Genomic DNA, 16,565 nt, shown 5'->3' with positions numbered 1-16,565 from the left:
CCCGCCGCCTCATTCTGTTATCCCATTCCTCAATACTTCCCAAAGATCCAGAGTGGGATCTGGGGGGTGGGGGGCAAAAAGATCTTACCAGACCTTCGCCCTTAACTAATCGAGGTTGGCTATCTTCGCCAACAAATATTGAGGACCCCAAGAGATTGAAACACCTCCAGAGCAGAATATCCACCGGTTGGCTATCTTCGCCAACAAATATTGAGGACCCCAAGAGATTGAAACACCTCCAGAGCAGAATATCCACCGTTTACACAGGCGAGGAATTGTTCCGCTAGGCGTCCCAGGTTGAGGCCACAGCTACAAATCACCTACTCCAAATTATTTTCAAATCCTAAAGCCGCCAGGGGAAATCTCGGTGACGGCTGTAGTAATCCCTAATACTCATGGCCGCCCTATCCTCAAACACGCACCCCCCCTCCTGGTTCCACAAAGGGTTGCATCCATTGGGAAATTACACAAAACCTTGAGGCAAAAGCAAAATCTATACTGGCAATTCCCGCCGTCGGCCTAGTGTTTAGAGAACATCCCTTGAATTAATGATGAGAAATCGTGATCCTAACCGGACTGGTTAGGGGTGATCATGTACACCTCATAGCTAGCAGGGTAACAACAGCAATAGTCCCACATACCGCTTTTGAAATTTCCCATAGAATTTTCAATCACTCTGACGGCTTTTGAAAATCTGATCATGTATATCAGTTGCTCTGAGATGCATGAAAATACTACAGGAAAAAAGGTGGAGTGAAAGCCTTCACCTCCAACAATCTATACGATACACAACAACTGATCATCTCATCCATAATTATACCGAAAAAACCAGAAATCAATAAACAAGACATGCATGGAAAATAGAATTCCAAAGCGATGGGTATGGGTTCGGAAAGGTTACAACCACCAATACAAGAGAAAGGGAAAAGAGAGGAGAAAGCCAGTATCCCATCTCCCTATATCCTTCTACCACAAGTTTCTATATGTTCTGCAACTGGGAAAAGGAAATCCGAATTACCGACCCATCAATGGAGCTAGCGTGCTTAGACACAAGGGCCTCGGTGGCCTGCTCCTCAGTCTCGAAAAGGATCAGGGCCTGCTTCTTCCCATTCACCTCAAAGAGCTTGCTGTTTTCTATGGTGCCATGCTCCTCGAGGTGGCTGATAATCTCTTCCTCTGTTATGTCCTGAGGGAGAGTGGAGAGGTGGATCATCTTGGTTGGGGCACAGCAGTACCGGTAATTCTTCACAGCATTACGGTTGAAGCGATTAAGGTTTGAAGTTGAGTAATCGTGGTTGTCAGGTGCCGCCGTTATGTTTGGGTATTTTGAGAAATTTACCTCCAACCGCTTGCCAAAGAGCATTGCTCCCTGTGGATATTATAGAAGCAGCAGGAATTCAGTTAAACAAGAGAATCCTGAAGATAGAAGACTTTTATCAACCTCTAAATAATAACAATCATAAAACATCAGAAAGTGTGGAAAATGCCAAAAACAAACAGACCTTTAAGAAGTGAACAGCCAATTCAGCCTGAAACCCATCCCCCATCTCAATGAGAGCATGATCCGGTTTGTTATGAAGCAATTTGATTCTTACAATGTTCCCATAGACGGAGAACAAATTGAAAAGCTTATCTTCGTCGATTTTCTGAGATGAAGGTACAAATAAAAATTAGAAAGGGATGAGAATGGAATGACAGGAATATAAATAAGCAAGAAATTGAAGGATGGCTTACGTCTGTATTCAGATTAGAGACAAGGATTGTGCATCTATCATTAGTACCACTTATTCCTGGAGGTAATGCCCCGCCAAATGCCGCTGCAATAGCACCAGCACTTCCCATCTACCAATAAACCATAAAAAATGTTTCGTGCAACTGCACGTCTGAGAAGTCTTTCCACAAAAAAATGGACTCAGAAATAAGATTAAACTCAAAAACCATCAAAACAAGACATCCTGAATGGACACAGCCACATTGCTTGAGTGACACCCACCTGTGGAAATGCAACTGAAACAGAAAAATGAAATATATGCATCAGCCAGTAGTGAGGTGACAAAGATACAAACAGATGAGAGAAGGCATACAATAAGAACCTGCCCTACCTCCAGGAGGTTGAAGGGCATACATGCCCCCAGTGTCACCATACCCAGACTGTTGCAAGAGCAAAATACAAAACACTAGTTACTTTAGCAACAAAATCTAATCTAAAATAGCAAAAACCACAAACCCATTTATGCCCAACATCTAGGAACAATACACCTAACAGCAAACTTACTTGTGAAGATCTGCCTTTCTGCTCGGAAGGCAAAGATGGATTTGTGAAATCCCTGAAGACGGAGAGTATGCTCAGCAACATAATTTGGATTTTACCACCAAAGCACAATACTTCTTCAAGCACACAACTTTAAATAAGAAAAGTATCCAGCAACGTACCTAGATCGTTCATTATTGTAGTGTACTTGTAACTCACTGAGGCTGGATACAGAAAAAATAAAATAAAAGCAAACGAACAAGAGTGCATTTAGCAAAAAGGAATCCAAAACATCACTGCAAGATAAAATTGAGAAAAAAAAGAAGATAAAATCATACTTGGAGAATTGAATATCTAGCTGACAGCAACCATCATAAATATTGCGCCCCTACGAGAAAGTAACCAGATGTGAACCTTGCTATATTAGCTTTCTGACCTCAATTAACTAACAGATCTAAGAAAATTCCAATATAAATAAATTGCATACTTGCAGAGCATTTCTTGCTTGAATAGCACTCTGGCATGTCTGAAACTGGATAAGGGCTTGAGAACCTGTACAGTTTAAGCACAAGGAAATTTAAAAAGAGTGCCGAAAAAGTCAATTCCTTGCACAATTAGAAAACATGGCAGATGCATTGCCAAAAGCTCTCCCAGTACACGGTTCAAGAGAAAACAGACATTTTACATCCAAAGAACTCTTAATCAGAAATTTAGATGAAATCATGTTCACAATAAAAAAATGAATTTCCATGAACTTTCCAAAAGACAAAAACAAACAAAGCAAAATAAATCAATCTTTGAATTGTGAGTAAAAAATGAGAGAGATAGAGAGAAGACTTGAAGAAGCTGACCAGCTGACTTCTGAAATGTAACGATCTTCTCCACAAATCCATGAGGAGAAAACACTTGATGCAGCACTTCCACTGTTATAGGATAGAGCAGGTGATGAATTGTAACTAAGAGAATTCGATTGGGTTGTGAATCCTGAGAGTGCCCAATAACAGAATAGAGACAGGAGAGAGAATGAATAGAGAAGAATAAATAGAGATAAGAAGAGAGAAGTACACAAAAATAAAAGAGTACATGAAAATCATCAGTTATTATATGTCACAAACAAATAGTCATCCATTGTTCGGGTAAAAGAAAATATTCGCTTTACAAATTTTCATGATTCTCTTAGTACGATTAAGGGGTTCAGCTTGACAGCATGGAAGTGACCATCCAAATAAACAGTGATTCTCTAGAAATTCCTATATGTGATGTTTAAGAACATTCAGGAAGTACAAATAAACCTTCTTTTTTTTTTAAAGTGAAGGTCAAATAAACTTTTCCAGCTGCAAATTAGATGCTTTTCAGAATCAATAAAGACCACCAAACCCAGTGGGTCATCCAAGGCTTCCATGGACAATCATAACTAGTGTGTCCTACTAATCTAGAAATGAATAATAATCATAATATATATCTATATAGACATACATATATAACATAAGAGAGAGAGAGAGAGCAATGGCCAGCTCATAGGAGGTGCGATATAACATGCTTTGTGCGAGGAGTTGCTCACAAACACAAGGAAATAATTGAGCTTTCGTTATTTAAGATTAAAGAGAAACTATGACCACTTGTGCACCTTAAAAAGCACATAAGTCTAGGAATCAATATTCATTATCATTCGACAACTGCTGTTCCAGATTAAATGCTTACTGGAATTCCCACTACGAGCCTTGTATAAGTATAACCAAATCAAGAACAGGACAAATCATAAATTTACTCATTTCACGCAAGCAAAGGGTCCAACTTTACTCATTTCATGCAAGTACAACAACCCAGGCACATGTGGCCTGGTTGATTAGTCTTAAATACATTTTTCCTACCAAAAGAGAAAATGAATAACACATAGGCAATGTTGTTTTTTCCTCTCTTTCTTACGGATGGAATTGATGGAATTTAATTCATTTTAGTTTTACAAACAGAGAACCATTCACAAGGTTTTAAATAAATAAACCATGAGATTCATATCCAAAGAGTGTGTGAAGGCCCAATACTCTACACATTAAGTTCACCAGTCGCAACCAAAAATGAAGCCGTTTCCCTTACTGTGGGTCAGAAGTAGTTTCTAAGCAGAGGATCCTGAAACTCTACATTTTTTTCATGCCTTGTAAAACTGCATCATAAAATGCATTGAAACTCATGCTGAACTATGCATAATCTCCTAAAAAATGTAAAACAATACAGAAGTCTTTTAAAAACAATTATACCACCGCGTTTTGCCTACACTCCAGTAACCATCTGCAAAAGCATGCAACCATTCCTGCATAATATACCTAACAAATGACGTTCAAATATCTATGATTTGTGGACACGGACATGAATGTCTCATGCCAACAAGGACACAAAATGTCGGACACGGCAAACCCTCAAAGGGCACGGCAAAAATAAAAAGTACATATAATCATGATTTGTGGACATAGACTCGCATGTCAAGTTTCAATACGGATACAAGGTGTCCGACATGGCAACCCCTAAAAATCTAGAAATAGTGACTCGTCCATACACGCACATACCTATAAAATTAATGATTACTGTCATAATTTGCAACAATATAAATATGGTATTCATTTAAAAAACTAGTAAATCTTAGGATTAACAACTATAATCTAAAACAAACATGAGATAATCAAATAACAACACACTCAATAATTTAATCTAGTTCTCTGCAGTTTCCAATATGCAGTGAGAAAGGGAGAACAATGGGATACAGTGAATGAAATATTGAAATAAGAATTTGCTTAGGGTTTTAGGTTAAGGAGAGGGGGGATATAATGGCAAGTATCAGTTAAAGAAGAGCTAAAAGAAGAGTTCACAATAAAAGAAGATTTAATAATAAAATAGGTAAACACCATATTCAATAATAAAACAGAATGTCACACTTGACATGGTAAAAAAAATGTGTCGTCCCACCCACATTAAGTCCAACACTTCTAGCAATACATTTAAAAGTGTCAAAAGGAGTGTCGACAAGCGTGAACATGCATGCTGTGTCGGAAAAATTGAAAGTGTCGGTTAAATCATAGTCAAATATCAGAATACCAACCTGATCTCCACCCTTGCGGGCTTGACCATTCTGATCCATTGTCGTTAGCTCTTGATGTGATGAGAACTGAATGTAAACATTCCTCCCTCTGAAATGACACAACTATTTCAAACTTGAAAAATTAACTGGGAGTCAGTTTAATCACAGCCATTTACTTGGCTGTGATTAGTCTAAGTTTGCATTTTCTGCTAGTCTCAAATGGCATAAGTAAACTGACGGAATATTATTCAGATACTGTAAAACAATGGCTAAAATAATATGAAAAAATATAAGAGAGAGCACGTTTATTGGACCCGGTCCTCAGATACTTGATTCAAATAAGACCAAAAGACTTCAAATCAGCACACCTGACACTCGGCTGAACATTTGTGTAGTATTGTAACGCATTGATAGCAGAAGCCACATCATGCATCTGGAGAAGAGCCTGAATAATAAAGCTAGTCACTGATGAAACAATGAAACGGGATGTGTGATCTAGAAAAAAAAAATCTAATAACTACAGATGTTAAAACACTGAGAACCCAGTGCGAAGAACCTGATTTTTTGCCCGTAACATCACAAGCTTAGTAACAGCACCAAAAGGCTGGACCAGCGAAAGCAGATCATTCTGAAAAGCAGATACAAAATTTGAAGAAAGAAGAAGATTAGTGTTTAAATAATTAAAAAACACTATCTCTAACAGCTTAAGCTTTTGGAGCAGTTGGTTGTTTTCACATGGTATCGGAGCAACGACCTCACAGCAGGTCTTGGGCTCGAAACCCAACAACTCCTTGATATTAAAAATCCACGTGTACGGCCAACCCAAAAAAGGGACCACATTTTCCACGTGTATGGCCGACCCAAAAATAGATAGGCCACACGTGAGGGGGAATGTTGAAGTATAAATGATTAAATAACACCATCTCTAACAGCTTAAGCTTTTGGAGTAATTGGTTATTTCACAATTAGCATTATACTTTCTTAAAACAGAGAATAGCATCTAAAATACCTCAGATATTTCATGTCCCACGTTGCGGACATGAATAACCTTGGAAGGCTCCGTCATTCTCACAGACCTATCTGGCAAGCTCAACAAGCAACAAATTCCAAGTTTTAAAAAATCCCACATTCAATGCCGCTGACTCCAATATTCACCACAATCAATTCAAAAGTTTACTTCAAAATACAAGTTTTTCAGGCAAAAACATATTGAATAAACAAAATATTTCCTCCATTGTTGCGAAACTGCGAACTCCAGAGTTTCCCATAAAACAAACACTAGATTTTCCACTGCGTAATCACATACCCAATAAGGAAAAAAAAATTCACATACAACATGTCAAGCAAGCATAAAATTATCCAAACCGAAAATGAGATTAAAAAAACAACTTTTTTGGCATGGAAATCTCGCTGTTTGTTCGCAACAATAGCAATTTCAAACCCTAAATATCATCTCCGATTAAGAAACAAAAACCAAAAGAAAGAAAATAAAAAATACAAAACAAGTTACAATAAACAAACAAATTACAATACAGGATAGATTCGGAGAAATTTACCGAAAGAGATGTGTAGGAATCACAAGATGAGAGGGATTTGGTAGTTAGAGATGTGGAATTGAAAGCATGGCCTCTTTTTTTGTGTGCCCTAACCCTAAAAATAGCAGACCTGAGGGTATTACTATTGTGGTGATTTTTTGCAGAAATGGGGAAAGTTTTGACCTAGAGACAATGATTTCTCTCTCTTTCAGGTCACGCCCTAATAGTCCTTCCCGCACGTGTCATCTCCGGGTGTGCGTGATATTTAACGATAAGTGATTTCTTCACCCCCATTTCTTCACCGAGCCGCCCCTTCCAATTTATTTATGACTGCTCTTTTTTTTAGACTATGAGGGGGTGGTCTTGGGAATAAAAGAGGGAGAATAAATCATTTCCATACTTAAGGGACCACTAGAGCTTATGGGAAATATTATCAGCACAAGTTGGCAGTGATAAATCGACCCCCAAATATCTTAAATGGACCCCCTATGTGTCTTTCTCTCTCCTCTGGGTTAGAGAGAGAGAGAGAGAAAGACTCATAGCGTTCGATTTATCACTCCCTGCACAAATTTATTTTGATATTTGCACAAACCCAGCTGTTTTTTCTTCTTTAATTGGTTCATGAGAGCTTTTTAGGAAATGTTATAACTTTCGGTGATGGTCCCTAGCAAATCCCTATTTGCTTATAGTAGTGAAATTATATATCCCTTCCCCTCTATTTGTCTTTTTTGTAACCCTCCAGTGTATTGATGACTACTTTTTATTACACTAGTAGGATTGCGACTTGGGTCGGGTTTTAGATTTAAAAAACGGGAAGTGATATATCCGCCCCTTTTGGTTATTTGGGACACCCAGCAGCAGTGTATCAATGACTGTGAAGGGGCTGATGTGCTTCACATCTGAAGGATTCAATGGGGTTGATTGCCACGCACATTGCTGCTGGGTGTCCCAAGTAATCAAAAGGGGCGGATATATCACTTCCCTAAAAATCCGATGCCTCGGGTCGGATAGGGTTTACATGAGCGGTTGAGGAGATCATAGTGAATGTGCATTTGAATGCACATGATGCAGCAACATCATTATAGCGGGAGAGCAATGAACGTTTAGTGGATTCACTATCTTATTGCAAATAGGTGATATACAATTTGACAGCATTATGAGGTTTTGAACTTACAACTTGGGCTATTAATCTGATTAGTTCACATTTGAACTCTGGTGAATTACATTTTAAAACCTTTGCGAGCTCAGAGTCGTTTAGGAGAATTTTTGAAAGAGACATGTGATGCAGGTGCATCTCGCACGATCACAAAGATCAACGGTCGAGATCATCAAAACCTTAATCGGATCGGAAGATATAAGACGGCATCTCGATCACGCCCCACGTTGATTACTACTTTTGAAGAGTCCTAAAGTATATTGTATTTTAAGTATGCAGATTTTAGAGATTGGCTTGGTCATCCATATCTATAGTTTTTGGGGGGGTTAGTCGCGCGGTACTTTGGAGACCTTTGGCGTATTTAGAGAATCAGCCGTTAGTCGTGTGGTACTTTTTTCAGGACCTCTTAAATACCCCCTTAGTCGAAATTTATTAAAGTCACGACCTTTTAGCGGGCGTGCGAACTTGAAGTCCAGACTTATGTATTAAAAACTCACTTCCGATGTTCACCCTATAGAGGTGAAACTTTAAAGTCCACGAAAAAAAGACGCCATCGCAAACCCATCTCTGTTCTCTGCCTTAATCTTTGTAGAGAAGAAAGCCATTGCAAGGGTTTTTGAGGTATGCTCGTCTCTCTCTCTCTCTCTCTGCCCTAATAAACATTGCAGATGATTTTTCTTTGAGGAATCATCTGCAATACATGTGTTTTTAGATCATCTATATAATTGGGCTATTACAATCTGTAAATTTTTTACAGCTGACTGGATAATAGGGTTTTTACATTCTTTGAATATTGGGGTTTTTAGATTCTTTGAATATTAGGGTTTTTACATTCTTTGAATGATGGTTCTCCTTTAGACCTGCTTCATCCAAGCAAGACCAAGTAGGCCCTCTTCGAATGCTCTCTACCCACATATTTTTATAAATATTATTGGAATTGATAAAGAAAAAGAGCTCTTGATATAGTATTGCCTCTGCCATGGCTTTGATCTTTATCAAATAACAACTTACAGAAGAAGGGCTTTTGCTATTGTTTATGGTCTGGGAGTGGTTGATAGAATTATTGGCATTTGGAATATCATTTTGAATTGAAATTGACTTGCTGGTTTGAAGATGATTTCTGCAATTTCTACCATTAAAAAATGATTTCTGCAATTCTTGCGGCATACTTTCTGGCTTACTCTTCTTTGATTTTAGACTGAGCATAACTTTCGGGTTAAATTCTCCTTATCTGAGCGGACTGGTTCTTCACCACAATCTAACCCAAAGAACAGAACCTTGCAAAGCTTTTCTTTTCTGTCACCTAATCCAACAATAGCTACGGTATAAGCTAGTGTAGCAAAGGTATAAGCTAGAAATTCTTAAAACCAAAGAACAGGACCCACAAATGCACAATAATACTTAGATTCTTAAAACTCTAGGACCTCAAATTCATGTAATTGTTGATGACTAACGGGTGATTTCAATGTCCGCACGACTCTAAAAAGCCCCCGCCAGAGTCCCGAAAGTCCCAAGTGTCTGCACATTAAAGTCCAAGTCCCCAAAGAGTCACGGACAATATGGAGAAGTACGCACATTAATGTCCGCATTTAAAATCCCACACGACTAATAGGGATTTTGAGTTTGTTTAGGGATCTTATGTGTTGGACGAAAATTAGAGAAGATTTAGGAGATATTTTAGGATTTTAAATTGGGCTTTTCACTCTTGAACGTCCAAGGTGAATTGAAATTTTAGGGATTGCTTTTATTACCTAATTTTAGTTAGATTAAGATAGAAGTTCTAGTTTTAGTAGGAGTTTTATACAAAGGCCTATAAATTGGCACTAGTGTAATCGTTTTTCAGAATCTTTTATTGGAATTGAAAATTGGTTGCCTTTGATTTGTTGCCATAAGTCCCGCCAATCATAGCACAACCATATGTTGCTGTTGCCTGCTGGAAAAGTTGCTGTAAAACAAGCCATCTGTTGCCTGTAGTTATCCCGTTGCTATCCGATATCCATTATTGAAGTTCAGGTCAGCCCAATAGTTCTTTTATTTCAACTTGTTCTCAGCTACCTGTTACGGATCTGACAATCTGTAATGGTAGATATGGGATCTAGTTCAGAATTTCAGAGAGAATAAGATGAAGAAGAAGGGTAATGAGAGCAAAAACAGAGTGAGAGAATGAAGAAGAGAGAGATAGAGAGTGGAGGAAAGGATTTTTCTCATTCATACCTTTTCTGCTAGTGCTTACTCCCTTAAAAAGGAATATGTCACTATCAGGCTGTTACACTATTCAGATCTCCGTACAGCTGACTGGCGGATTCTTCCCTTTTACAATTAATTACAATTGAAATTGCATTTAACAGATAACTCCCAACTAATGACTCTATTATTACTTAAGCTGGTTCATTACATAGTCTCCCATCCACATGGGTTTACGCTGGGCCCTTCTTTGTATGTTATCAACTTGATCCCCATTCATTTCTTCTATTCCCTGATTTGATTCTGGTTCACTTGTCAACCTTTGATGTAAGGATCTATCATTGCCGACCCCATGAAGAATAACCTTGTCCTCAAGGTTCAAAGCCGAAAACTCCAATTGCAGCTCATGTAGATTCTCCCACGTTGTGTCTTCTGGCAATAGTCCGTGCCACTGAACTAAGACTTGTTGAATTGGTTTGTCATTGTTTAGGACAGTTCTCTCACCCACAATCGTTAACGAGGAGATGAGCGGTTGATTGTTAATACTCAAAGTAGGCAACTGACACACAGCTTGGGGTGGAGGTCCATAATATGGTTTAAGCAATGATATATGAAAAACAGGGAGAATCTGACTTCTTACAGGCAACGTCAATTTGTAAGAACCTTTCCTGATTGTAGCTTCAATTTCATATGGCCCATAGTACTTTTTACTACGCTTGTGGAAGGTTCGACGAACCAGGAAATGTTGTCTGTAAGGTTGGAACTTTAACAAAACCCAACTACCCACCTCCAATTGCTTGTCAAGACTTTTCTGATCCGCTAGACAGTTCATTCTCGCTTGAGATTGATGAAAAGTGTACTTGAGGCGGATTAAAATCTGATCACGTTGTTGAAGGTCGTCCTCCACTACTTCAATGGAAGAATAGCCTGAATTGTACGATGGTATTATAGGAGGCTTTCTTCCGTAGAGTGCCTCGAACATTGTTCTTAGTACTCTGGTATGTCCTCCGGAAGGAGTACTGTGTAATTCATACATGAGTTGGTGCCGTAGATTAGACTGTGAGTTAATGAACAAGCGATGGTTATGATAGAGGAGACCATTTCTGATAGTGAATTCCGGAGAAGCGGGTCACTGAAAAGCGTCTTTTTGTAAGAGGTCTGTGAGAGGGGAGGCTACAGTAGCATAATGACGAATAAATTGACGGTAGTATCCTGTCAGGCCGAGGAATCCGCACAAGTGTTTCAAAGAGGAGGGCCATGTCCAATGTTGCATGGCATGAACCTTATCAGGATCAGATTGTAAGCCAAGGCCAGATAACAAATGTCCCAAATAGTCAATCATATTTTGGCAAAATTGACATTTAGACAATTTGGCAAACAGTTTGTTAGCGGATAAACATTCCAGAACAGCTCTAGTTCCTCTAACCATTGAATGCCCAAAATAACATCAGCCCCTTTTGTAGGTAGGAGGACTAAATCAAATTTGAATTCGTGTGTTTGGAGATTGAGTTTGACATCAAGGCATTTTTTAGTACAAAGTAATGATTCCCCGTTTCCAATTAAAACTCTGAATGGAGTGGTTGGTACTATTGGCCATTTCATTATTTTTGCAACTTGGTCCTTCAAAAAATTGTGAGTTGAACCGTTATCTATCAAAACATGGAGGGAATGGTTAGTGCTTACCCTTGTGAGACGTATAGTACTTGGATTTTGTTGACCGACGAGTGCGTGGAAGTTGATTTCCGCTGGTTTATCCCTCAAATTTTTAGTTGAAGTGTCCTATGAAATTTCATCATTATCATTCTCCATGATGCAATCAGAGTCCTCATCAATGGCTTCTAAATGATATAGACGTGTACGACAATCGTGCCCCGTAAAGAGAATTGGTTTCTGATGTAGCTTTGCTAACGCCCCCTTATGATCCTCGTAAAGAGAAGGACCGAACCGCAATCGGATCGCCTCTAAGAAACCCTTCCAGGAGTTGATCAGATTGTTTGATTTTGCCCATTGAAACCAAGACAGAGCAAGGCCATCGAGATGGAAAGAACTGATGATCAATCACTGATCTTCTGGAATACTATAGTAATTGAAGAATTGTTCTACTTTGAATGTCCACCCCACTGAATCCGAACCATCAAACTTCGGTACATCCATTCGTATAAATTTACTGAAGTTCGGTGAAATTGAAATAATAGCATCGTCAAAACTACTAGCAGAATTATCTTCACCTGTAGTTCGATGTAGGTAGGGGTTTTGGGGACGGGTCTGCAATTGCTTGATCATGGCTACGAGTTCTTCATGTTGTTGTGATTGGGTGAGACGTATTTCGTTGATTTGCTGTTGGTAGAGCTTGAATTGCTCATCGATCTTAGCTTGTGCATGGTTATTTTCTTCCATTGCTGCTGATAGGAGGCTCAATGAAAGCTCCAATGTTACGGATCTGACAATCTGTAATGGTAGATCTGGGATCTAGTTCAGAATTTCAGAGAGAATAAGAAGAAGAAGGGTAATGAGAGCAAAAACAGAGTGAGAGAATGAAGAAGAGAGAGATAGAGAGTGGAGGAAAGGATTTTTCTCATTCATACCTTTTCTGCTAGTGCTTACTCCCTTAAAAAAGAATATGTCACTATCAGGTTGCTACACTATTCAGATCTCCGTACAGCTGACTGGCGAATTCTTTCCTTTTGCAACTAATTACAATTGAAATTGCATTTAACAGATAACTACCAACTGTGAACCCCGATCCCGAGGACGGTTGGGCGAGGGACACGAGATCCCGCGCCGGTCCTCTAAGATCTCCACAATGTGAAAGAGAGCTCTACCAAGGAACTCTCGAAATGATGCCACTCACAGCATGGGTGGTGATATAAATGAGATACCTCTCGATTCAAAGACCAGCCCGGAACCGAGGTGTACCTATAACAAAGAAGAGTCGCCATCCAAGGAAATAGGCCTTGGATCCCATGAAATACTCTGTTGCAACGGATAACCAGAGATACAAAAGTCCGTGCTTGATGACGAATGGGGAAGGTATTAAGCGCCCCTAATTCGCCCAAGTGCAAGCACCTGGTCTCTTATGCCATTTTTAATTAATTTTGAAGAGTTTTGGGCTAAAATCATGTGAAATGGGAACGAGCACCCCCAAAGAAACGTCTATCTAAGCATGCATGACTCGGGGATGGGCAAAAGAAAATAAACATCCAAATCCTAACTCACCGCATCTACTCCTAACCCATCACATCTAGGAAAGCAATAACATCCGCATGCACAGCTACAGCTAAGCAAGTAATAGCAGATATGATAAGCAGAAAAACAGTAAATATCTACAGCTAAGCATGTGAAACTAAACGCACAAGGAATAAGCAAGCTGAAAGTAAACACACAAGGAACCAAAGACAAACACACGATAAGCTAAAAGATGCGAGGAAAGAAATGAATGAGAAAATAGACGCTATGCGCAAACCCAAAATGCCAGGGAAAAGAAAATGGGACATACGATAGACTCAGGGAGCGATTATAAAGGAATCGAGCTCAGTGATCCCGATCCGCTAAAGATCGGACAAGTCTCGCGATCGTCATAGCCTATCGTTGGGCTCAGCGAGGACAATCCCTGTAAAGGGGCCACGCTACGTCGTCGCCCATCCCAAAACCCGATAAAACGTCGAAAAACCGATAAGACTGGCAAACCACGATCAAAATCGAAAATGAAATGAAAAGAAGGCTCTGAGTGACCTGGCAATCACCACCCTTGCCCATTTGTTTTTTGTTGTGAAAGGTTTGAAAGATTTTTTGGATGTTTGAATGATTTTTTGAAGGGTTTAAATGATTTTATTGAAAAGTTTGACTGAACTTGGGATGACGATCCCAAGCTGCCTACGTACCCTGTAGAAAGGGATCAAGCCAACGTAGTTCGAAAAAGCTTTTCGAAAAACGCTTTTGAGAGTTTTTTTTTATGTTTTTTTGGATTTTTGTTATTTGATTTTTACGTATTTTTATCTCTTTTGATCGAAATGGGGTTTTGGCTCAAGAGGTTGCCGTCCGTCATCGCCTAAACCCGATAAAGTGTTCCTGCAATCGAGGGAATCCTGAAGCTCGAAAAGGATCCCGAGGAACATAAGGAGGATGACTCTGAATGAAGAAGAAACCCGAGGGAAAGTCCCTATAATCGAAGGAATCTCGAAGCTCGAGTAGGATCCCTAGAAATGAGAGTAGTCCCGAAAGAAGACAAGATAGAACCCTTGAACCCTATAAGAAGCAAAGGCCTCAAAAAATGAGGAATCGCTAAACCCCATGAGAAGTCCCAGAACATGAAAGGAGACAAGAAGGGTAAGGGGGACATGGTACTTAGGATGTGGACATGGGCAATTATCTGAGTAAATGAGGTACAACAAAGTGAATTATTGCGTCCCTTCACTTCAGTAAGAGAACCCACCCATACACTATATTTCAGCAATGGCATCATTCTTATCCAAACTAAATGGACTGCAGGAGAATTAAAATTTGGGCATAGCCAGCTGCTCAGATAACTAAAAATGTATGTCAAGAAAGGACAATTGAAGGCATGCACTGACACATGATCCATTTTTATGAGAAGAGGAGGCACAACAAAATTGCCAAGTGAGTAAGCCTAAGGTTTCGAATGAAAATTGCTTGATGAGCTCAGAACCATGCTGTAACATGGTGAAAACCTCAATGAAAGTCATTCACCGGGCGGCCATGTTGAGAGTTTTGAGATAAGCAGACCTAAACTGTCAATAAAAATCATTTGACGGAACCAAAACTCACTCGGCAGCACCATGGAAATCGCAAAGTGAAGCATTTAAAGGCAGGCACAATATAAATTTCTAGATGGGCAGACCCTGAGTTTTCAATAAAAACTATTTTGCGAGTTCCAAAACCACTTGGTGACCTAACAAAACCATGCCGAAGAGTATAAAATGGGTAAACATGATGAAGGTTGCAAGGTGGTCAAACTCAAGATTATTAACGTAAATCATTTGACGTGCTTAAAGCCATTCGATAACACAATGATAATTAACGATGAAAATCATATGACAGGCAGTGATAATGAGAATTACTAGATGGACAAACCTGAAATATTCAATAGATATCACTTGATAGGTTGATTCTTAGTTAGTTAGACATCAAATTAGACTTTGTTCATATGCGGACTGCCATGAACCAATTTGTTGTGACCACAAACAATAGAGCCTTAAACAAAAAAAAAAGCACATCCAATGAAAATTCAATGCGACTCAGGCATTTCGCACTTTGGGGCATTTTATCAAACAGATCAGAGGCGCAAGTAAAACCCATGTCTGTCACTTGCTTTCCCAAACCAAAACCAAATTGCATGGAATTGAGATCATGTAGAAAAAGTGCGAGAGACAACAAGAGAAATAGCGAGACTGAGAATGAATAGAAGGAATGAGCGAATTACCTGAAATTGAAGATTTGCGTGTCTGATTTGAAGAGGGTTTGAAGAGGGTTTGTAAATAAATAAAAAAAGAAGAACAAATGGGTTGTAGAGGAGGATGGCGGTGGTGGAGAGCGATGGAGGGGCAGAGTGGCTCCGGTAATGGATGAGGCTTCGCCGGATTCCGGCTTGAAGTGATGGCGGCTAGAGGTGGTTGATGGTGGTGGTTATGATAGTGTTAATGGCTGAAATGGAAGAGGGTTTGAGGGATATGGATTTGGGTTTTTGAAGTGGGTTTGGGGTGGAAATGGTGATGGTGGCGAAGAGATTTGGTGGTAGTGGTGGCGATCGGACGGAGATGGTTTCAAGAGAGGTGGGGGTTGAAGAAGGGTGGAAGAGGAAGAGGGTTTGGGTTGGTCGAATTCCGGCAAGCTTGCCGGAATCAATGGAGATGGTGGTCTCTCCCTCTCTCTCCCTTGGTGGCTGCTGTTGGTGGGTTTGGATTGGATCTCCGGTAAGGTTGGTCGGATTCCGGCAAAATCGCCGGAATCAATGGATGTTAAGGTGAATGAGATGGGTTTTGGTGCTGAAAATGATGGAGGTAGGGGCTGCTAGGAGTAGGTGGAGAAGGTTGAAGACGGTGGTGGTATTGGGCAAGGAAGAGTGCCGGATTTCGGCAAAATCGTCGGAGAAATCGAAGTTGCCGACGACCACTCTCTCTCTCTCTCTCTCTCTCTCTGCTGTTGTTCTCCTCCCTCTCTTTTGCAAAAACCCAATCGTACCATTCTTATACAAACAGGGGTGTGCTGATTTCAGCACCCCCCTTGCTTTGTTGCTTGCACCTTGCCTTTGTGTTTTCCTCCTTTTGGTTAGATGTTTAATTAAGATGTACACAAGCATTGGTATAGGCACTCTCTTGCTTTCGTAAGCCACCATCTTAAGAAAATGAAATA

At 39.8% G+C, this 16,565-nt stretch overlaps 1 protein-coding gene across 4 annotated transcripts; it reads right to left on the bottom strand.

Moving 5' to 3' along the window:
* Positions 1-814: 814 nt before the first annotated feature.
* Positions 815-16,376, bottom strand: LOC143888212 (polypyrimidine tract-binding protein homolog 3-like). 4 transcript variants are annotated; one of them, XM_077392569.1, is made up of 15 exons: positions 15,637-16,376; positions 6,331-6,401; positions 5,878-5,949; positions 5,690-5,766; positions 5,343-5,430; positions 3,103-3,235; positions 2,739-2,803; positions 2,590-2,639; positions 2,434-2,475; positions 2,276-2,327; positions 2,094-2,151; positions 1,994-2,007; positions 1,735-1,842; positions 1,503-1,646; positions 815-1,369 (listed from the first exon to the last, which is right to left on the bottom strand). In XM_077392569.1, the coding sequence occupies exons 2-15, from the start codon at positions 6,385-6,387 to the stop codon at positions 980-982; spliced, it is 1,350 nt and encodes a 449-aa protein (XP_077248684.1). In that variant the 5' UTR covers positions 6,388-6,401; positions 15,637-16,376; the 3' UTR covers positions 815-979. The 4 variants fall into 4 exon arrangements, with proteins under 4 accessions (XP_077248684.1, XP_077248683.1, XP_077248682.1 ...); XM_077392568.1 differs by lacking the exon at positions 15,637-16,376 and adding an exon at positions 6,878-7,093 and having other exon boundaries at positions 6,331-6,409; XM_077392567.1 differs by lacking the exon at positions 15,637-16,376 and adding an exon at positions 6,878-7,093.
* Positions 16,377-16,565: the final 189 nt, after the last annotated feature.

Source organism: Tasmannia lanceolata, unplaced genomic scaffold (assembly GCF_043159265.1).
Source record: "Tasmannia lanceolata isolate RefF3 unplaced genomic scaffold, GAP_Taslan_0.1 ptg000012l, whole genome shotgun sequence".
NCBI classification, from domain to species: domain Eukaryota; kingdom Viridiplantae; phylum Streptophyta; class Magnoliopsida; order Canellales; family Winteraceae; genus Tasmannia; species Tasmannia lanceolata.
Note: the sequence above shows the minus strand (reverse complement) of the source record. Positions and strands in the feature narration are given on the sequence as shown.